Source organism: Paramisgurnus dabryanus, chromosome 19 (genome assembly GCF_030506205.2).
Source record: "Paramisgurnus dabryanus chromosome 19, PD_genome_1.1, whole genome shotgun sequence".
Classification (NCBI taxonomy): Eukaryota; Metazoa; Chordata; class Actinopteri; order Cypriniformes; family Cobitidae; genus Paramisgurnus; species Paramisgurnus dabryanus.
In genome coordinates, this window is record NC_133355.1 from 10,370,212 (window position 1) to 10,394,277 (window position 24,066).

At 35.7% G+C, this 24,066-nt stretch overlaps 1 protein-coding gene and 1 pseudogene across 1 annotated transcript in view; both read right to left on the reverse strand.

Moving 5' to 3' along the window:
* The window catches only part of LOC135773552 (fibrocystin-L-like), a 39,128-nt pseudogene extending 21,534 nt beyond the window's left edge, over positions 1 to 17,594 (reverse strand).
* A 2,954-nt stretch (positions 17,595 to 20,548) lies between these two features.
* The window catches only part of LOC135773562 (fibrocystin-L-like), a 63,587-nt gene continuing 60,069 nt past the window's right edge, over positions 20,549 to 24,066 (reverse strand). The window contains exons 68-75 of the mRNA XM_065283225.2: positions 23,889 to 24,053; positions 23,593 to 23,750; positions 23,160 to 23,295; positions 22,197 to 22,568; positions 21,953 to 22,110; positions 21,669 to 21,815; positions 21,314 to 21,467; positions 20,549 to 21,030 (exon numbers count right to left, since the gene is read on the reverse strand). Of these exons, the coding sequence (XP_065139297.2) occupies positions 20,819 to 21,030; positions 21,314 to 21,467; positions 21,669 to 21,815; positions 21,953 to 22,110; positions 22,197 to 22,568; positions 23,160 to 23,295; positions 23,593 to 23,750; positions 23,889 to 24,053 (1,502 nt within the window). The 3' untranslated portion in view covers positions 20,549 to 20,818. The remainder of the gene's footprint in view (positions 21,031 to 21,313; positions 21,468 to 21,668; positions 21,816 to 21,952; positions 22,111 to 22,196; positions 22,569 to 23,159; positions 23,296 to 23,592; positions 23,751 to 23,888; positions 24,054 to 24,066) is intronic.

Here is a 24,066-nt window from a genome sequence, read left to right on the forward strand (position 1 = left end):
ATAAAAAAGTATACATGGGCGGAAATCCCGGGGGGGTCGGGGGGGACAGGACCCCCCCTATCTGAGGGTTGTCCCCCCTAAATTATCATTAGAATATGTGTATTGAAAATAATTTAATGATTTATAATACTTAAACTAGTTGTGTAAGAAGTGAAACAATACAAATGCAAACGGAGCAACAACAAAAAAACGTTTTAAATATTTGGATTCCCCCTCCCTTGCCTCACAGTGGTTTGGTCCACTGCCCACGCCCCTTTTACCTCACCACCACACATTCCGGTGGTAGAGAAGTGTACGGAGCCGACGCGTTAATAAGCTATATACAATACAACGTTTCCCATCACTTATCAGTTTATCCTCATATGTTTTAAAACTGGACTATTTTGACATATAAACATGAACATATTTCGTTTTCTGAGAACAGAAGCAGATAAACGATCAAGAAAACATTTTTATGCATTCATGCAGAGGTAAGGCAGAGCTGAAAGTAACAAATTACATTTACTCACCTTGCTGTAACTGAGTTTTTTGTGTACTTTTACTTTGAGTAGTTTTTAAAATCTGTACTTTACTTTTACTTAAGTATGTTTAAAGTATTGTTGGTTACTTCGCTACATGTTAAATCATATCCGTTACTGAGTAAAAATAAATAAAAAAGTAAGGTGATAAAGACGCGCCACGGTCGGATGATTGATTGATGGGCGGGGGAACGCGCAAAAAGAACCATGGAGAGGGACGAGACAGGCGCAGGCTAATGCAGACCCTCAATTCAATTCTTACGAAAGAAACCCCTGGTCATTGACGCAAAGCGATTGTTTCATTCAGGTAGGGTTCATGCTCTTGAGTACGGAGTTTGAGAATTGCCGACCGTGTTTAACCGCTAATTTGCACGATGCATTTTTAATACATGCGCATTATCTTCCGAGGTCTAGCAGCTTCGCGTCAAGTCAAACAACTTGAGAACGTCCTCGAGAATGCGCAGATCATTAGACATTGCAGAGAGAGAGAGAGCGCGAGAGAGATAGATTGAAAGACATCAGGTACACAGGTCTGGGAGCTAATAAACGTGTAAAGGATGTATAGTGTATAGCCATGGCACTCATCTCATTATATGTTCATTTATGTATATAGTTTAATAACAATGTATGTTACCAGCAATACATCAATTACAACCTTCATATAATGATTGTATTTACTAGCTGCTGACCTCATATTATGTTTGCTTCAAAAGTGCATAACTCACCTGTAAAAATCATTAAATAATTCCATAAATGTTTCTTAGTTATAAAAAGCTTTTTATTTTATTAACATTTGTTATTGCACTTTAATTGTAGAGATGTTTACAATTAAAAACATAGTTTGAGATGTATATATCCTTCCTTTGTGAACTATACTAGAAACCTCTCCCCGCTGTAAAAAAGTAACTCTTAAAATTAAAATGACTTTTTACTTGAGTAGATTTTTAGACCAGTAACTTTACTTTTACTTAAGTAAAATATTATTAAAGTAACTTTACTATTACTTAAGTAGAAAATTGTATTACTCTTTTCACCTCTGCATTCATATGTATTAAAATTAAATTTGCGTCCGTTCATAGAGAAAGAGAAACGTTTTCTATCTGTACCCATTTCCTTGCAAGTACAATTTTGCCTGTATTATTGGTGTCCCCTTCAAAAATTGTTCTTGAAAAATTTTATGTTTATTGTCCCCCCCAACATTTAGATGAGATTTTCGCCCCTGAGTATACATTTATTTAGATTTTACACGCGAGCGCCAAAAGCGGAACTAATGCGACGCAACGTTCTATACGGGCAAATTAGAGCGGCGCTCCCAATCACTGTAGCCGGCTGCGGGTGATGCTCGGCGAATTTGTTCCCAATCTCCCGATGTTGAGAATGTGTATGCAGGTTTGGGCACTGGTAAGGACTCTAGCTGACTTGACATTGGGACACTGTTCACTTGTTCTCCTGTGACGTGGCTGCTGAGGCGCGTTGTGATCATTCACAGCTGTTACTCATCAACAACCGGTAAAACCAACATCTCGCTAACTTTTTAAAGTTTACACATTGTAAAAAGCGCTGTTATTATGCTCTTACATATACGTGCATACAATTGGAGGAATTTAATTAAATGTTACATATAAAAATGTTTACAATTTAAAATAAATATTATTTTAAATACTGATTAGATTGTGGTCCCTAACTGTCTAGCAATGTGTGTTTATATGTAAACTAAAACAAACGTTTGTCTTTATAAAAGTTTGCATTTCATAAAGTTTATTGAGTAGGGTCACATGATTATCGGTTGGGGGGCTTTAGAAAAGTATTAAATACATATTTATATGATTGTAAAGTAAAATAAAGTTTACGGGGCAGTTTCCCCGTAAACTGAAAACAACTTGCAATGCCATATCTTAAAATACACCAGTGCCCTTTGTTTTGCTTCAAAATGCACACAAGTAATGTATTTAGTAAGGCATGTTTGTCAAAACTAGTTATATTTCCTAATTAAACTATAAGGCCTAGTCCTGTCTTAAACTGATTCCTGTAACCACCCCTATTATCTTTAAATATAATTTCTTGCCATTTTTATGTGCCCCTCTTGTAAAACACTGGCCCCTCCTCGGCCCCCCTAGTGAAATTTGTCTAGAACCGCCACTGTACACGCATGTAGTCAAATGTTCACACAAAGATGCAAACACATTTTACTACATACAGGTATGTGACCCTGCTTGTGATTTACAGTTTTTTTTTTACATGAAATCATTCTACAAAGATCTTACCGGGGTGGACACCTTGGTTTGTCACTGTATATATTTTCTCTGTTGGCTGTGTTACACACGTCAGCTGATTTTCTGAAGCGTCTGTTATTTGACATTGCGCATCTCCTGTGGGAAACGCATGAGTCACAACATCCATGAAAATAAGTGAATCGTTCAAAAACATACCATATGGGGGACATATTGTTTTTGGTCCTGTTCTCTTGTCTTACCCAGAGTCACATTGTTGTCTGTTGGGACTGAGCTGAACCCAGAGCCGGTGATGGTGATGGTGGTTCCTCCATACAAGGAGCCCAGCGGTGGAGAGAAGCCTGTCACCTTCAGAACATACTCTATGGTGCTACTAACACCAGCACTGCAAAAACAAAATCATTAAATCACTGTCAACTGTATGCTTTAAATTCAACAGTAACCTGCTGTTATTCATTACAGTGAGTGATATGAGACCTGATTAAGGCGTAGCCCTGGTTCCCGACTCTCACACGGATGTCGTATACGGCTGGGCCGAGTGTGGGTAACATGCAGGTAATGTTTTCATTGGTCCACTGCAACAATTCACACTCGGTCTCACCAATCAGAACAGAGCTGCCATTGACCTGCACATCAAAATTTCTGCCCAAGATGGTGAGAACTCTGAGACCTTTACAAAAAAAAAACATGGTAGAAAATGAATAGAGTTTAGAGCAATTACTGTAATTACCACTTACTAGGTGAAGATAATGAGGTTAGGTAAAAAATTACATTTTTATTTAGTTTTTCTCCCTGTGCATATTTTTGCAATTTACTGTAATATTGATACATTTAAATGTTTCATTCAAGGTTATTTTGTTAATAAACAGTTTTTAAGGTCACCATTAGATGTTTAATGTATAAAGTCTGGATCCTGAAGCTATTACAGCAGCCAAAATGTCCTAGTACAGTTATTAATCAGCATCAAACTTTATTACTTCATGTAATAATAAAACAAAGCTTTACCAAATACTGTTGTAGTTTGTGGGCTGACAGCAGTGATGGTGGCCATCAGAGTGTTGTTGTATGTGAATGAGTTGGTTAAAGATGCTGTTATCTCTCCCATGGTCACTGTAACAGTCTGTTCACCTGCTGACCCCTGATTGATATTTGACAAACAAGACCACAGAAATCTGATAATCGCCCCATATAAACATGTGTGTTTCTCAAAAAATAAATTCACTATGAATTATTAAAGTAACAATATTATTAAAATAAAAGTAAAAATATTAAAGTAAAAGCAACCATTCACTTACAGCAGGAACTATGCATCTCAGCTGGCCAAATTCTGCTTCAATAACATTACATGACTGAGTGCCGATGGTGACTGATGTATTAATACTGAATCCATAACCAAACACAGTCAGAATCGCCCCACCTGTGAAGCCAAACAACCATTTTAGTACAAAATCTTAATGTGAGATAAAAACAACAATATGCAATGAATGTTTATCTGAAAGAAATTTTACACTTCACAACAAAATGCAGTTCTTGCAACTTTGCTGAGATTATTATTGTTGTACCTGCTTCACTTCCTGTAGTGGGGTTTATGGAGGTCACTCCTAACAGGTGTGTAAAGTTAAAACTGATGTTGTTCTGATATCGGGCATTGCCCAGGGCAGAGAAACTCAGAGACACCGGTTGCATACCAGCACTTGCTGGGCCAACTCTGCAGGTTATATAGCTGTCTGTAACACAAACAAATGACAAAATTACATGCTCAGAATTCTTATTAAATAGTGCTTAAAATGACTAAAAATCACATTCTGTTAAAGTCTTAATCTACTATACTACCATATTCATGCATAGACTAAAAGGACCATTCAGAATGCATCTTGTTGAGTATTGACCTACTTTTGACCTCTTGAACAGAGCATTTCACATCACCAGTCTTTACAGTGACGTTCCCACCATCAAATCCAGATCCAGTTATGTTTAGAAGAGTTGATAAGCCACTGGAACCTAAAAATGCAAGTCAACATGAACCACTGTCGAAACAATAACCGATTACAGCTTATATTGTACATGTAACTTTATTTTTTATTGCACCTTCAGTAGGAGAAATTCCTGTCACTGTTGGTGTCTTAGATTCACTCCAGTTGAAACCACAGTCACCCGAACACCATGATGGGATGCCATTGATGAAAACCTCCACCTTATGGATAAAAAGGAAATAAACATACACATAACTGTATGTAAACACTTTCAAAGTTATATTCTCAAATGTTTTTTCATTTGATCTTAACATGAAAAATGCAAGATTACAAGCATAGTTGCATTTTATTTTTGTAAATTCGTTTTGTCACTGCTGTCTACTTGTGAACATTCTGGTATTTTTTCCACCCTCATGTGTTTTATAAAAAACAGCATGACTATGCTTCCATTAAGGAACACAAATTGTTAATAGGAGAAGATTAAATCTGCCAAATGGTGACCAAGGCTGTCCAGAAAGATTTCAGAGGTAAGATTTACAGTAAATAAACACTTTGGTATTTTCCTCATACAAACATGCAGTATCACTTACAGTAAGTGAACGTTCTGGTATTTCCCTACCTTCATGTTTTTTTAAAAACCACATGACAATTGTAAGTTGTTGTTATCTTAAAACTTCAGTCTGCTACTATATTTAACACATAAGTAAATGTTGATCTAGGCTGTCAAGAAAGATATTCAAATTTCAAGAAACAAAACTTTAGTATTTGTAGGATTTTTCTACTGCCCAAGTAAAAAATACTTTACTTTTTTCTTTATATGAAGTTGCGGTATCATTTGACTTCACTAAATAGCCAACTGGTATCCAACTGCTTTTATTATAAGAAAAAGATCAGCTCATTTTGCTAAACTGTTTTTCTTTTACAGAAGAAAGATTCTAGTCATAAGGTTTTAGAACAACATAAAGGTGAGTAAATAATGCCTAAATTTAAATTTTGGATGTACTGTTTGTGTGGTTCATGGTTAAAAACACATTATTTTCCACATACCGTACATTTTTGTAGCTCCAGATATACCGCTTTCCTCAAACGCATTGATTTTGTACAAAACTCATCGATCTGAAAAGCTCTGTATCCCTGATTGCCAGCTAACCTGTACGTTGTGATTTGCCTGAATACCTCTGACGTCAGCTGGAATTGTGACGCTCCATACCATGTTTGAAAGATTCGTTTGTTAAGAGTCCGAAGTGGGAGGAATTATGATAATGTCGGTCTTGTCTACATCACCAATCCCAGGAAGTAAACTGTTGCCTACAATCTGTGTGTTTTTTGTAGTCCAAGAAAAGAGATTTATGTTGGAAGCGATAACTCCCGTCATTGTTTACTTTGGGGTATTTACCTTTTGCATATCGTTAACATGTACTAATACACACTTACACACCAAAGGAAATGTACAATTGTGAATCAGACCATAGTTGCTCTTTTAGAGGGGCAGTCAGCCTGATGTCATGAAAATACATATTATCATAAAAAAAAAACTATAATGAAACCCCACCCCTAACCCCAATGTCACAGGGGTCAAGGTAAATAATAAAAAATTACTAATAAATACGAATTAGCCACCTCGTAAAATACAAACAAATTGCCATGAGATAGCATTGGGCAGTCACATACAATCAAACTTTTATGCTTTACGTGAACCATAATTCACCGAACATGAAAAATTCCCAAAGCATGTATACTCAGAGTTAAACAACTTTTCTATCAGGCCTTTAAAACAGTATATTGAAAACTGCATGCTCGGGTGACAAGAGAAACAGAGTTGCCAGAAGGCCACAACTTCATAAAACCAATTACTGTATGTTGAACAAACAAATATTGTAGTAAAATCTGTAATGTGTGAGAAATGCACCTGTGGTTTATTTGTTGGGATGCGCAGATAGTCTCCCATAATTCTCTGTTTGAGGAGTCCTCCTTGCTGAACCTCGCTAGTTGTCACAGAAGGGTTCACGCCAATCACAGCAGAAGAATTAATCTGGTTAACATATCATTAAGTATTAATTTAAGATTATACAATGAATGTGGAAAGCACAACTCAGATTATTCATATATATAACTTGTGGATTGCAAGGTGGAATCTGGGAAAACTCATAAGATTTATTTCGATCTAAAATCTAGAAGAGATGCAGATTTGGTATTACTAGAATTATTATTTGCTTATTCTCATGAGAGAGTATTTTTACAGGTATTGTAATTGAAATTGAAATTTTCATTCTGCTTTGGTGTTTATGAGTTTATTGTGTCTTTCTTGCCTCTAACAGTGGTTGATTGCCAGGGACGGTGAGCCACTGGATGTCCCAGCCGTATCCCGTACAACTTCCATATTTCTGCACTTCCAGCTGACCGAGCTCTGGAATCCCCTGTAGAGCGAACTTAAGGTCTGCAGCACTGATGTCTACTGGCAGACCTGAGGTACAAACACCACATATAAAATATGTTAAAACCTCTTAAAGAGTTGTGGTTTCTTCAGAAAAGAAAATCCAATTCACTGCTATTTAATTTCAAGATCAAAACATCAAAGCAACAGTATTAACAATCTCTAGTGCAAGTACAGGAAATTATGTTAGTGTGGGTAACAAACTCATAGCCAGCTTACCCTTAATGTGTCGACCAAAGATTGCAACATCAAAGGTTCCAGTAAGAGGGGGGCTGGCTTTGTGAAGACGGGAAATGGTGACTGTGGCATTCTCTTGACGTTGAATCAGTAGATCCTCTGTGCTGTTTGGCAGTTTCTATAGGACACAAATTGAAGTCTGGGAATGCTGAATTTTGTGCACAAAATCAGTATGTTGAAATATGTATATGTTGGGGACAATTATGCAGTTATCTACTCTACTCATAAACACACATCCTGTTTTGCTGAGCAAGGACTGTTTCTGGGTCAACATATTTAGCTGTTCCTGAAACAACATTAAATTTTAATCCTAACCATAATATACGTAATGAATAATTGACAACCGGCCATTAAATTATTAGAAAATAATGCACACCCAATGTGGTAACGCGAAGCGGAGTGCCGTTACACTGCAGGTGTGCACAATGTAAGGAGTAATTAACGACGGGCCATTGAATTATTAGAAAAATTATGCACACCCGAGGTGGTGATGCGGCAACGACGGTCTGCATTATTTTTCAATTATTAAATTATAACTGACCCTCTACAATTATTCCTTACATAATGCACACCTGCGGTGTAAAGTCATTTAAAATTACCCGGACATTTTGAGGTCCCCATGAGGAAACAAGCTTATAAATCAAACAGAATGATGTTTATTGAAAATCTAAGTTACAGTTTTCTGTGATGGTTGGGGTTAGGGTTTGGGAATAGAATATACAGTTTGTACAGTATAAAATGCATTACATCTATGGAATGTCCCCACAAAACATGGAAACCAGAATGTGTGTGCGTGTGTGTGTGGTCGCAAAATAAATAAATTGAAATGAATCAAATCATTAAAAGCAGAAGAAAGTGCTTGTTCATTTTTGTTTCTGCTTAGTTCCTGATAATATAAAACTAAAAGAAGACATAAATACAGACGAAAAATTATAAATATTGATATGTTCATTGCATGGAAGCTTTTTTTGAAAGAAAGTCTTTCAACATTTTTTGCTTAATTATTATCTCACCTGCAAAAAGCCGATTTCAAACAATGGTAAACCAAAGCCACAGTTGTATGGCGAAGCTGTGATCTCATAGCTGACTTGCGAAGCATTTGCCTGTTTGCGTACAGCAAAGTTTGAAATGAAATTTCCTGAACTGGCAAGAGCAGGTGGCCTTCTTCTCTGCAATATAACTGAACACAAACAAATGGAGAAAGTAAAAACAATGTTATAGAAATTAAAACAGATTTGATCCAGTTTGTGTATAAACCATTTGTTTACAGTAATTTCTTTAAAAATGCCACTTAAAATGAAGCCAAAATTATTTCTAATTACCATTAGGATCTAGAGCAGTCTCTGCTCGTCCAATGTGAACAGTATCTACGTAGTAAACAGAGTTAGCACTCTCTCCATACAAACTCAGCCACATGAGTCTGTGGTTAGAGCCGTCGTATGTTTGCTGAAGAGAATCCAGGAGATCCACACACTTGTAATTCCACCTGAGATTGACCAAAACAACATTACTTAGAAGCTCATAACAAAAATGAATTTGATTGTGAATTCAATGTATTCTTTAATACAGAAAACAAATCTTTCATTTAATTGATATAAGATGACTATGTGTAGAGGATTCAACATACTCATCCGTTGAGTCAAACTGCACAGAGATTTGTATATTTTTCTCCCGGTTAACATCTGCACTTGTCTGGTAACTGAAGTACACTCCAAGTTTATCCATCAAACGGCCTTTGTAGGCCATGCAGAGCTAGAAAACAAACAGTTTTTACATATTTTATCAAAAGAAGGTTTAGTTTCAACCCTATGAAAATTAATTTCCATACTGAGGAAAATTGAGATGTTTAGTGATGCTTACAGTATTGTATGTCTGAAGTGGGATTGGGTTGTAGTTTTCATCGCCGGATGCTGTATAGTCGTAGTAGTTAAATATAATCCCTGGGTTCCTTAGAGACCAACGGCCACAGAAAGCTTCAGAATCTGTGACCAGGTATCCTGACCACTATAAGAGAAAGCTTTATGTACTTTTGATGCTTTGGCTGAAGTAAATGATGATTATTATGATTAAACTCATTGAGTTATCAATACAAACTACTTACTGCTCTGCCGTCCTCATAATCTCTGAAAAATTTCACATTCGAGTTTTCAGTGGTTGGAATCTGAGATGGACATTTAGCTGTGACCATCGCATTTAGTGCAGCCAGCACCTTTAATCATAAAACAAAAGTGTTAAAAGACATGAAAAGAGGATTACATGTTTTGCCTAACAATGTTGTCATGCATACACTGTTAGAAAAAAATGGGCAAAATACATTATGTACCCAAACTGTCACCAGGGCACTACCCATTCAAAAAGGTCCTAATATTTATAATTAGGTACAGATAATGTATGTGTACATTTGGTAGTACTAATATGAACTTTATAGGGGCAAAGCTGCACTTTTTTTAAATGGTACCACCACCCCAAAGACAGCTTGGGGTAACATTTTTTGACAGTAAGCTAAATTTTTCCAGGAGCAGGATTGGACACTTCTGGACTAATATTTTATTCGACAGTCAAACAAACACCTCAGTCTCGGATGCATCCAAAGTCAGTGGAGGAGATGGGACTCCACCCCACATCAGTGTGAAACTCTCCAGACTGGCCTTCCCTTTTACTCGCTCAGTAACTGTGATGTTAACATCTGGCCCCACGGTCCAATAGCGAAGATCCTCAAAGTCCCCTGAAATTGGGACAATTTTTGTTATATTTGTCATGAGAATGTAATGTTTAAGAATCCAAAAAATACTGTTACATCTAGTAGTAAAATAGTCACTTGTGTACTGATTCTCACAGACAGTTCTTTCAGAAGAATCTTGATGCTTAATAATGTAAATCACTTAGGCCTGGTACACACTTCAAAGTTTCGAGAGTCACAACCACATACAAATGCAGGAGTGAATCCCGAAATGTCTCTACAGAAATGTCTCTTCAGACTGTGAAGATTGACACAGAGGTAACCATAGCAACGGCCTGCCATTCTGACATGGTTTGCATTCACTGCTTTGACTAAAAAAATATTTCAGCATTATATTGGAAATGCACCTTTATATTGCCGTTTTGTTGTACGCCTTGTTTCCTGTCTGCCATTATTGGACAAACTGATTAATCCAGGTGTGCCTGACCTCAGTAGTCACAACAACAATAATCAGACACACCTTGATTAATCAGTTTGTCCAATAATGGCAGACAGGAAACAAGGAGCTGGCTGAAGTTCAGGAAGTAGTGCAGCTGGAAATAAAGCCTATTCGGTTGTAGATTGCGGTTGTCACTATAGTAAATGACTGAACTATGTTTGTACAGAACAGGATTAAGCATTGAAAGGTGAAGTGACAACTTTGTGTGTATGAGGCCTTAGGGCTCTATTTTAACGATCTGAAATGCAAGTGCGAAGCCCAACGCGCAAGTGAGTTTGTGGGCGGATCTTGGGCGCTGTTGCTATTTTCCCGGCGTGAGAAATAACTCTTGCGCCGGGCGCAAATCAATAAGGGGTTGGTCTAAAGTAGGTTCATTATTCATAGGTGTGGTTTGGGCGTAACGTCAAATAAACCAATCAGAACGCTAGCCAACATTCCCTTTAAACGCAAGGGCGCAAGTTCCATGGCGGGTTGCTATTATTATGACGGATTTACCACGCCAGGAGCGGTTCACAGCCGAGGAGACCTACGTCCTTGTACGGGGGAATCCCACGCTTGCCAGCATAAATCGGGCACGCCGTGTAACGGGAGGTGGATCTGCCTCTTGACTTGACGCCAGCAGAGGACATCGCTGCGTCCACCCTCACCACTGAAAGGGTTTGGGGGCTTTGAAATCGGACCCAAGAAACGCAAGCAAGGTCCAACCCCAAAGTACTCTTACAAATCAAGTTCATATACATTAAGGTTTCTTATGAAAACATTTTAACTATTATTTACATAAAATAAACGTAATACAGCCACACAACAAAGTTATGAAAATATTTTAATCGTTATTTGCATGAGAATAAATAAAAACTATCACCACAATGCTCACCACTATGATTCCCCTTATCTCGTGTATTAATATTTTTAAGTGTAACAATTTATGATTTGCAAAAATAACTGTTGCATCTGTGTAGATTAGATAAGCAAAGTGTGTGCGCGTTGTGCACGCTATACATTATGGTCAAGCATGCGCCCTTAAAATAGCATAATGAACCACGCGCAACGCGCCACTGACTTTAGACTAGTTTTTTTTTTGTTAGTAGCGCAATTGTTTTTTGAAACTGCAAAATAGCATAAGAGATGGTTTGCGCCGCAACACGCCTCCTTTTTGCGCTGAACCGCCCAGGGAGCGCAAGTTCATTCCCTCGTTTGCTGACGTGCATCTGTGGAGGGAAAAACCCCGCTGTGCGCCGGCGCAAAATACGAATGATACATGCGTCACTGACAAAGTCAATTGCGCTGGGTGCAAGATAGGGCCCTTAGTCTCTTTTCATTGTGATGTTAGTTTAGTTCACCTCTGTTTGAGTTGAATGTCACATTGTAAAGTGACTCTGTGCTCAGTTCCTGCTTTGTGACTGTAACAGTGTCTGGTTCAATCGTCCACAAATCATTCAGAGCGTTCTGTAACTCCAACGCAGATGCACTGACTGGAATCGGCCCTGCAATAATCGAAACAATATCGGTAAACAACACTAACAAACAAACGTAAAGATTTGTTTTGAAGTAGAAGATGGTGAATCCAAACATTTGGAGTAAAATAGTATATTCTTTTCGATGTTGTACAGTAGCTACTAGTGATGGGGACGAGACCGTCTATGCCGAGTCCGAGTCAAGACTTTGACAAGTCTTTGAAAAGCAGAATCCAAGAAAGCAGAAATCGGTCTCGAGACCGGACTCAATGACTACATCACTAGTAGCTACATCAAAATTATAACAATAACTAAATATTTAATACTTTAGTGAGGTAAATTAATGTACCTGTTTTATGATCTCCATATCCCAGGAAGTAATATGTGTTGTCACAGAAGTTTGTTGAAAAGCAGTCACTGTTGATTCTGATAGTCTGCACCTCTTGGACGGCACGTACTGGTGCCCACCCCTTAAAACTAACCACCTATAAAAGAATTAAACAAGACGTAATATAACAGTCATTGATATCTAAAACTTTTGGTTATAGATATTGAAAGTGCAATGCCAGTTATACATTTCCAAACACTTTCAACTTCTTTTTATCTTATCTTGGAACTTTACCTGTCTTCTGTAAGCTCACCTGTTGCTCTGGAAAAACATCATATTTGGCATTTATCTGCTGTTTCTCATTGATGGCTTCTTTAGTCTGCTGGTCTGTGAAATGACTGATGTCTTTAAAAAAGCCCACGTCAACTGAAGCTTGATAATAATAATACTTCTGCACTAGAACCTCAATGTAGTACCTGCAGCACATTGGAGACAGCAGGGCATTTTTATAATAAATGATGAGATTGTTACATATAAAATTATTTGTGGAAGACAATCAAATCTTATACTGCAAATATATGCATTTAGTTATTTGTCAATCTTTATAATCCAAAGCGACTTACAAATAAGGTAAACAATAGAAGCAATTAGAACAACACAAGAACAGCAGTACATAAGTGCAGTTTGTTTTTAAGCCTTTTTTGTTTCGCATTTAATTTAATTTTGCAGATTATCTGCTTGAAACCCACTTACGGTTTTCCCTTCTCTAAGCGCATGACCTTTGACTTCTGGATGCCAAAATTATAGAAATTGTATGTGTTTTGAGGCTGATATGCAATCCTGACCTGGAAAAAAATATTATTTGATTTTTAATTATAATGTTAGAATATATTTAATCATGATTCTATTACAAATACATAAATGGTAAAATGACTAATAATTATTATTTCAAAGCAAATTATGACATATTTCCTTGTTTTTACTGTGATTCACATACTTTATCTTTTGGAAGACCTGTCTGACTGAAGTACAGCTGGTTTATAGAGTATCCTTTGATTAGAAAATAGTAGTTGTCTGTTTCCGTCGGAACAAAGAAACCACTCAGTCGAGCCACAAAGTTATTCATTTCAGCAGGCCACATATAGGACAATGAATCCACCCACTGTACAGAATAACCCGGCCTGCTGGGATTATAGGTCAAAACGTCTGTTAGATTGCTGGGATTACTTTTATTCCACATCTCCATTTTTAATCCTCTGCTGCCTGCAAACACAAAACATAATTGGACAAAAATAGTATTTCTCAAGCATGTTATTTATTTAAAATCTCCCTGTAGTTTCATGGCTTGTCTTAAAACACATTAAAAACACCACATAAACAACAATTAAAACTTGATTTTCTCCACAGTAGGACTTTAACATTAATATTTACAATCTTTATAGGAACATGCATTTTAAATAATTAATAGATAAAATAGTTTTATATTCATAAATTAGTTGATTAAATGCTGTCGAAGAATTATTCATGTTGACTAAGGTAGGTAACTTATGTTGACAAAATAAACTGTAACACTTTACAATAAGAGTGTATTGGTTAACATTAGTAGATTGATTTTTTTCTATAGTTAATGCCAAAACAAAAGTTCATGTAAGTTCCCTGGGGAAATAACTTAACAGTAACAACTTTTGAATTAAAAATGCATTGGTAATAATGAAATTAACATTAAATAAGATTAATAAAGGCTGTAGAAAGCTGTTCATTGTTAGTTCATGTAAGCTATAACATTAACTAATGTTAATAAATACAAACTTAAAGTGTAAGCAGTTTACACTTATTGTGACTGTTTTGAAGTGCAATTTTTGAAGTGCAACATTGGACTGTAGAAAGACATTTTACAGTAATGTCACCATACAGAGATCAGATCTCAGGTTCTCACCTGGAAACACTGTCATGTTTGTCATTTCATAACCAGGAGTCATGCAGACTATTTTCTGATCTGATAAGCTCTGAATTTGACACTGGTGACCTAAAGATAACAAAGGAAATAGTTGTGAATTGTTACATCAAATTTTTGTAATCATTTGTAATAAATGCTTTTATTGGTTTTTCATAAAAATTATATTATAAGCATAATTGGACTGAAAGTTTCAATATTAAACAGGATTTTTTTGTATTTGTATGTTCTCTATTTGCTTTTGCATGCAAAGAAGCTGGAATAGACTCAAGTTTGTAAAAAGCCTGATAATTCATCTTGATTTAATAATGTTTCAAAGGCATCTTGTATTTTACATCATAGAGCGTAATTTTACATTGTTTAAATCCTAAACTTTATTTTCGGGGTAAGGTTAAAAACTGAATTCCAGATTTTCAATGTAGTCTCAGATTTTGAACCCTGTATATACATTTACCACTGACATATCAGGTTTACCTCCTACTAAAACCACTGCTTTACTATCAGTCTCATCAAAGTAGCGTCCCTGAATGGTCAATGATGTGCCGCCCAATACACTGCCAACAGATGGAGAAACTCCTGTCACCTCTGAAAGACAGTCACAATTTTAATCAACAACAAGCCAAGATTTTAGGAAAAATTTGACTTTTCAGGGAATTACTAGTTTGTATTATAAGAATGAATGTTTTTCTATACCTGCATATGTCTGAAACATGGCAAGCTTGTTCAGGGCTGAGACACTGAAAAGCCCCAAGTCTGGCAGACTCCTAAAAGACAATGTGTTGTGTCACTTTTTACAACATATGGACGTGATTTAGAAGCAGTGTAAATTTGGTGTTAAGTATCAAACTCCTCTGACCTTCCGTATTCACCATCCAGAATGTAACTGAGATTGTGATGACCTGATGACCATATAGCAAACCATTTTTGTTTCAACAAATATTTAAATTATTTCTTATTAAATATTTTATTTAAATAAATAAAATTCCTCACCAACATAAGTTCCTGCCATTTTACAACTCATGTAACCCCATTCACTCCCAGGATAGTCCAATTTTAGGCCATATCTAAAAAATGAAAGGCAATTCATGCACTGTAATTGGACTTAAAAATTACTTCAGTTGGCAACCTACAAAATTAGGGTTTTTTTCAACTAGTGAAAAATGTGTAGGTGTTACCAAATAAAGTATTTTTTTAAGTTCCAACATTTACAGTGTGCAGTATACATTGAACTTTCGATTTTTCGTCATTTGCTTACTTTTTATCTGAATTAGGTTTCAGCAGTTCGCAAGACATACCACCCATGTATGCCCTGTTTAAAAAATACAAATTAAAAACAGTATTCAGGTTAAATTATTATCAAGCGGTTGCATGTATGTTAACAAATATTTTAAATAACATATAATGATACACTGTAAAAAAAGCATTTTTGCATCAACTCTACATATATTTTGTTACTTTAACATAAACAATTAAGTTAAACAATTTTAACTTGTTTTTATAAGTTATGTGAACTTATCACAGGTAAAAGCTTTAAGTAGTACAGTATGTTGAAAGGATTTGCAAAATCAAGTTGATGCTGTATTTTTTACAGTGTAGTTCGTATAATTTTTACTGTTTATTAGATCTTTACAGACCTCACAAATCTTATATTTCGACCAGCTGAAGTTCTGTCTATACTGCTTCCGTACATATCAGTAATTATTCTTCCTCGAATTGTCACCACAGTCCCTGTTTATTAAAATAATGGAATCTTATGAAATCACTTTACTTTAAAGTTTGAACTATAATAAAATAATTATTACTGAAATAAACTAAATAAAATTAGACTCTTACCTGGGAGACCTGACAGTGGGCTAAGACTTTCAATGGTGGGTGTGTAGTATGATCTACTCTGTAAAAGCACAACATGTATTTATAAGTATTTTGTAATATTTTGAAAGTTTTTTTGTAGTAAACAGTTTATTGAAGGCTTGTTGACTTACATAGAACCTGCAATAATACCACCACCAGTAACTACAACTCTGACTTGAAGGAATCGGCACACCATCCACAGTGACTCTTATATCATAGTCATCTTCTGGCAGAGCTCTGAAAAAGACAATCCAATGATTTGTTTAGGACACATAATTGACATTTTGCAGTTTTGCATTTTTAAAGAATTCTTCTGTGTACATTGAAATATTTTTTTTAAGTTAATTCACTTTACCCAATGTTTCCCCATACTGTACATTTATCTATCTATTATTTAGTTTCAGAAAAGCATACATGATTAGTACTATAAAATTATACTAGTTCATTCTTGCCTCGTATAGCACATGATCTTTTTGGAGTGACTGGAGTCTTTTTCGACATCACAGGGAATCGATTTCGTCTGAGACACCAGAGTCACACTGTTGCCAACGTTTGGATCATCTGCATTTAAACTGAACTGACTGGCTTGAGCAAAACCTGAGGACGATTAACCAAAGCAATTCTGTAGTACTATTAACTAGTGAAATGATAGCAAATATTGTAACATTCAAAAACACTATAGTATCTAGTAGCCCAAATACAGTTTACTGCAGTAAATGCTTTTAAATGTGGCTTTAAATTTATTTGGTTGACTTAAAAGAGAAGCAGTTCATTTAGATATTAGCACATTGTTTTTAATACCTTCCCCCTCTATGGTCAACCTCGTTCCACCATTGACACTGCCATAGTTGGGTGATATTCTGGTGACCTGCTGCGCACCTGTATGACATGAGATTTACTTACTTACTTACTTATTTAGCTGACACTTTTTATCCAAAGCGACTTACAACTGCTATATATGTCAGAGGTCGCACGCCTCTGGAGCAACTCTGGGGTTAAGTGTCTTGCTCAGGGACACAATAATGTGTCACAGTGGATTCGAACCCAGGTCTCTCACACCAAAGGCGAGTGGCTTATCCACTGTGCCATCACCACCCTGATTTGTCACAAAATTACGAAATATACCAAATATGCATTTTCATTTGTAGAACACTTAAAAATATCTGTAAAAATAAGGCTCTAAAATGTCTGTAAAATGAACTAATGTCTTGGCAGAAAATTACTAAGACATGTTTTGAATTTGTTTAACTAAGTCGATGTTGTGAAAGGGTCACTCAGACGGTCAGTATTGAGAGATTTATATTAAGTATGAAAACGTAGTAATTTTCATCCAATTTAAATAAAAAAACTCAAGAAAGTGCGTACCTGCGGAGCTCCACAGTAATATAGTACAAACGGCAAGCGGCAGATGCAGCTGCCGGGCCACGCAACCCATCTTCTCCAACAGACTCACAACACACACACCTCAAAGCAATGACACCTGCAGAAATCACTTATGTACCAAAAACAGAAAGATACTTACTGTCCTTTAGAGATCATATTGTGTAATCTTGTAATCTTAGGAATTATTGATTTTATTAGCATTTTGCATTTTTATATATATGTATATATGTATGTATATATGTACGTACGTATATATATATATATATATATATATATATATATATATATATATATATATATATATATATATATACATATACATATACATATACATACATATATATATATATATTTATACATATATATATATATACATATATATATATATATATATATATATATATATACATATATACATATATACATATATACATATATATATATATATATATATATATATATATATATATATATATATATATATATATATTTACATATACATATATATATATATATATATATATAATATATATAATATATGTTATATGTTATATTAATAATAAAACGAAGGTTAATATTATTGAAAATATTATAAAATGTACCTAACAATAAAAATCCTACACATTTTTATATTAAATTATTAAAAGGGATTAGTCTATTACAAAATAAATTATGCTAGCTCTTATAAATTAAATAGCCTACAGCTCTTTAAAGTTTACTCATTATTAATCATCATTCAGAGTCACATACCTGTGAAGATCTTTTTGGAAACCAACACACTAACAAACCTAACAGATCTCCTCCTTTTATAGTTCTTGACACATGAGACGGCCTTTGTTTTTTGTTTTTTCTCTGTATGTCAATCATAAACGTTATTGTCATTCTACAAACATGGTGTCTTTGCTACAAGCATGTTATGAGTGTACAACAAAGTAAATAATGCATTGATTTACGTTAAGAAACAGGTAACTGTGGTTGGCATAAAATAATGATTTCAGAATAATATAAAGCTTACCTTTATACTTAATTGATAAAGTGCAATATTGCTTAACCTAAGGGCATTTTAAGCCTTTAAGTAAAAATACACTTTCACTTTTATTATTGTGAAGGAGCAACTATACTGAAAGGAGGAAAAACATGCAAGGCAGATAACTGAATTATAACTTAAAATATTTAATAACTTTAGAAAGTCTCAAAAAATGTGTTCATAATTTGAAATAATATCTAATAGATAACTGAACTGATATAGTTAAATCAGAGCCACTGGACCGGCCACTGTCAGGACCGAGTCTGCAGGCAATCTCAATAGAGGTGCTGCTGAAGATTTGACACAGATGACCTCCAACTCTGACCTTTGGTTGGACACTGATGTATTTAAAGAAATGTCAGTGCAAGATGTTTTCAGTTTGGACAGCTCTTACATTTATTTAAATCTAGGACTAGTCTAATCCCTGTCCGGGAAACCGCCCCTTATTGTCCTCTTTATTTCCTTTACCGGAATGCAGCCTTGGTTTACTGTAAAGGAGATTTTGTAAATTAAATGAGTGCATTTTATATGTTGGATACTGGCAAGCTGGTGTATAATTATGCAGTTGCCAATAGACACCTTTTGTTTAAATGAAATTTAACACATTGCAAAAACAATTATTTAAACCAATAAAGCATCATTTCCTTAGTAGCAAAAGTCTGAACAATCAAAAGGCTAAACATAACTTGCACTTTGTAGAATTAATGTGTTGTTAATGTGGTTGTAAAATAAATAAGCCAAGAGCATTACTGACTTCCTTAAGTATAAATACTTTGTATATTTATGGTTAAATACACCTTTTCATGATATTTCACTAAACGTGCTCCAACTGCGGTGTAAGTGTTTTTGGGAAACGATATTTCAAATCACCAAAACAAACACAGCCCCTAAACGGATCAGGATCTTCTTTGATAGCTCCCCAGCGCATGATGTTGTACAGTAAATGAGTGAAAGCATTGTTTCTTACTATGGTAATCCAGGTTGAATGTGTTTTGTACAGTATGAGGCATTGGTGCAAAAAAACTGAACGCCTGTGGCAGTGGAATTTGTAGCTGCACAAATACTATTTTACGAATCACAGATTCACAGTTTTTTTGCTGCAGTAAATATGGTGCAAAACATATTTGAACGCCTGCATCAAAAAATGTAAAGTCACACACAAATTTTGCACATTCACAAATCAATATGTGCATTTATGCGCTGATAGTTGCATGCTTGTACAGTGTTTTTTCACAAATATATGGGTTACACTTTACAATAAGGTTTATTAGTTAACATTAGTTAATGTATTAACTAACATGAACAAACCATGAGCAATACATTTGTTACAGTACAGAATTTATTAATCTTTGTTAATGTTAGTTAATAGAAATAAAGCTATCATTGTTTATTCATGTATGTTAACCAAATTTTAATAAAGTATTAGTAATTGTTGAAATTAACATTGACAATCTGTAAAAGTCAGCTGCCTTGGGTTTTGGACACAGGCAACGTAGGGATGACAAGCGTTTGTAGAGCAGTTTGTCCGTTAAGCGCTACTGTAGAAACATGACGGCCACTTCAATGTAAGGTGACCCAAGGTGTATGTAGATAATAACAACTCACTCAAAGGTAATAAAAACAATACAATTCATTATGTAAGGTCTTTATACGCCGTTGATAATATAGTTATGTATGTTATATTACATTCCTATCAAGAATTCCTTTGAAAAGTTACACAGTGAACCTTTAAGTGAAGAGGCAGCTTCAGCTTTTTACCACATTGATGCTATCCTCGTCCATTGAGCTTTGAATTATTATTAACTATTTCTGAGATTTTTAAGTAATGGAGTGTAGGTGGAGCGTGAGATTGTGCCGGCTTCTTATAATGGCACCGGACTGATTTCCACTGCGACAGTCATCAGTATCTCACTGAATACAATGACAGACACCACAATCAGGCTAGAAATGGATTTTTATTGATGATAGAAGGAAATATTGTAAATATGCCTAAATTTAATTATAAGGAAATAGACATATTTGTATTTAAATATTCAAATCAAAATATATTAAAAGTTTAATTTTGACAGAAGTAATAGATGTTTAGGACTGATTATGAATCACTATAGAATGTTGGCCTAAATCTCTCAAAAATAATGATTAATGAATGATTGTATAAATAATTATGAGAAAATGCTTAATATTGATTTTAAGTGTTAACAGAGAAGATGGGTTTTAAATTGCACATTTTCAATTGGTTTGATTTGTTCCTAGGTTTCTCTGAGCAGGAGGAGAAAACCGCTCAACAGCACGAGCAGACACAAAGATGGTGATGAGATAGATGGACTGGAGTCAAAGATGCCTGGAAAGTCCCACTCCGGGGTGACAACCACAGGTGCAGGAGTTGTAACCTCTCTGACAGTAAAGGATCTCGACTCAGCATTCCATTCATTCAGAGTAAATGCCAGCTTCAGGTTAACACCTGTAAAAAAATATACAGTAGGGAAAGTTAAAATAATAATGAAAATGACCAGTGATGGCTATCCATGCTTACCACCTCAAAAACCCTTTATGATCCACAATGAATACAAATGCAAGTAAAAACATATGCACTGTACGCAGCTTTTAAAAACCTCAACTTGACTGTACAGATGATTATCCAAATATTACTGATTTAAGTGGTTTAATATTTAAATAAAAAGACAAAGACTAAAAAGAACATCTGTTGATGGTTGTGTGTCTTTTATAGAGATGAGAGGACTCACCAGTCTTTAATATGCTGAGGTCTGTGTAATTTGCCCAGCAGCCATTAAACAGGATGGATGTGTTTCCAGAAAGTCCCTCTGCTGGATTTCCATAAGCATCTTTGAGTTCAGCTGAGATTGATAAACTCGTCACACCCACAGACACACAGTTACCCTAAAAACAGATAAGAAAATATAAAATATTTACTTAAAATACAGTTTGCATCAAATACTGTTTTCAAAATAAAATTATCCATCACTTAGTTCTGCCCTTGGGGTTACTGTCTGATGAAATGGAAAATGAAAATGTTGCTAATTGGTCATCATATTTTTAAGGTGAGGCCTAACAAAGGTTGAGGAGACAATTCAGTCTCACCTCTGCATCCACAGCCATGATGCTGGGCTGCACGCTGAGGGGTCCAGGGTACAACGCAGCCACCGGTTGGACCACAATTATCAGTGAAGACACTGTGCTGACCGACTCCAACTGTGGGTCTTCACGGGTCACCTCCTGAGTGGCCACCTTACAGACAATTACAGGTAAAATAAGTAAAACAGCGTGGTGTATTTTATTATAACTAGATCTTAATCTATGACAACATATAAGATATAAAATGCAACATTAGTGACTTTGATAACATGAGCTGATAAATATCTTACTTGACTCCAGGATGGGTCAGTGGAAGAGGGTGGAGGGGTGATCATGTCCAGAGAAGAAATATTGAAGCCGATGGCTTGACTCAGATCGCCTGATACAGCAGCACGGCCTAGTTCATCAGCAGCGTTCCTCAGAATCACAAACTGCTGCTCATCTTCAACTACAGATGTTTAAAATTGTATTTTAGGCATTGTAAAGTTATCTTAAATTTAAAATGTATGCTTAATTTACACTTTCTGGCCTTACTAGTGGTGCTGGTGGTGTTGTCGATGTTGTTTGTGTTGTTGGTGCTGATGCTCCGGATGGGTGGCTGACTGATCTGAATCTCAACCGTCAGTCCAGTCGCACGGCGTCTTCGTGCACTGCTGCCCTCACGAATGATCTTGGTGATTCGAATCATATTCGGTGGTACTCTGAGGAATGCAGCCAGATTTGTGACCAGATTAGGCCCAAAGAACTCTGCCTCAGTCATGGCCGGGAGGTTGAAGGCCACGAAAAGAAGCGGGGAAGTGCGGATCTGGACCGGTTGTGAGCCACGAAGAAGTATGTACAACATATTGTAGTCTGGGTCAAAGAAGTTGGAACCGTGATCGGAGTCAAAACTTGGAAGATATTCACCTAAAGAATGGACAGAGTAATCAAAAAGTGTAAAATTATGAATTTGTTGTTCAGTTTTTTGTAATATCTAAATTAGTTTACTAATAATTGTTTTATCAGCATAATACCTGTACTGAAAAGTCGAAAACCTACATACACTAAAAAAATGGTGCTAAATAGCACTAAAAGCTCGTAATCATAGGGGAACCATTTTTAGTGCTACAGTATATAGCACCTATAAAGCACCTATGAAGAACTATACGGGGTTGATATAGCACCACTATAGCACCACATATGGTTCTATATAGCATTATAAGGTCCTACAAAGGTACTACATAGGTGCTATATGGCCCTTAAAATGGTTCCCCTACAAGCCAGTGAACCACTTTTAGTGCTTTTTAGCACCATTTGATTTTAGAGTGTACTGTACATTTAAAAATTTCTATATCCTACCCAAATGTTATCATGTTTGTATAAGTTTTCTTAATGACCCAGAAACAGATAAATAGGTTATATTCATTTTACTGTATTCTTTCATTTATCATATAACTTGGAATTCAAATTTTCATAAAACATTGTCCCAACCAAGTAACATGTATTACTTTACAGCACCTGGATATGTGGGCTCAATTGTTGTGTAATCTGTGTACTCTGGATTCCACTGAGCATTAGTTGGAGCAACTAAGTTGTCGTTTACATACACGTCTAACCGCTGAGGGTTTGAGTAAAATATAGCCACCCTAACAGCCTGTAAAGAAAAGAAGTGCAGGTTAATGCATAAATCTACTATACAAGTCCATATGGAAATGAATATATACAGTAGTTGTCTACAAAGATGATACTATAGCTGTCTGTTTTCATAAACCTTTGTGAAACATTCAAGAACCCCCCCCAAAATTTTTTTTAAAATCAAGTGTTGTTTGGAACTTTCCCAGAACATTTAGCAAAATAAAGCTCAGGAAACGTTTTATAATGTAAGATAATTAGCTGTAAAGTCGTACTTTAATGCTTTTTGTCTATTGTAGTGTCTATCTAACAGACAAACCTCAGTAGTTTTAGCGTTGAGCATCATAAGTCTCAGCTTCTGTGGTGTTGTGCTGGTGAAATAGATATCAAAGGATTTATTGGTGGCCACAATGCTATGAAACAGAGAGACTCTCTTCTTACAGGCATAACCTGTACACCAGCTGTGGTCTTGTGGGCCTGAAAAGAGAGTAAAAAGATGTCCACAGTTTAAAATGAAATAATACAGTAACATTCAACAACTTATTTGACTGCATCAGGACATGATTGGTAATGTTGGATGTTAAATGAAGAGTATAATGTGTTAGTTGGTTATACCATTCAGTAAATCTACATATGTGTCCCCAAGGATGGCCACAGGTGAAAGACGTCTTGTCTCTGTGTCTGCGTCCATACTTTCAATAACCAGCATCTGATAATTCAGTCCAAAGCACTTGTAGCTCTGCCAGGTGTTCATGTATGTACAAGAGTCTCTGATCACACCTGTACAGGTAAA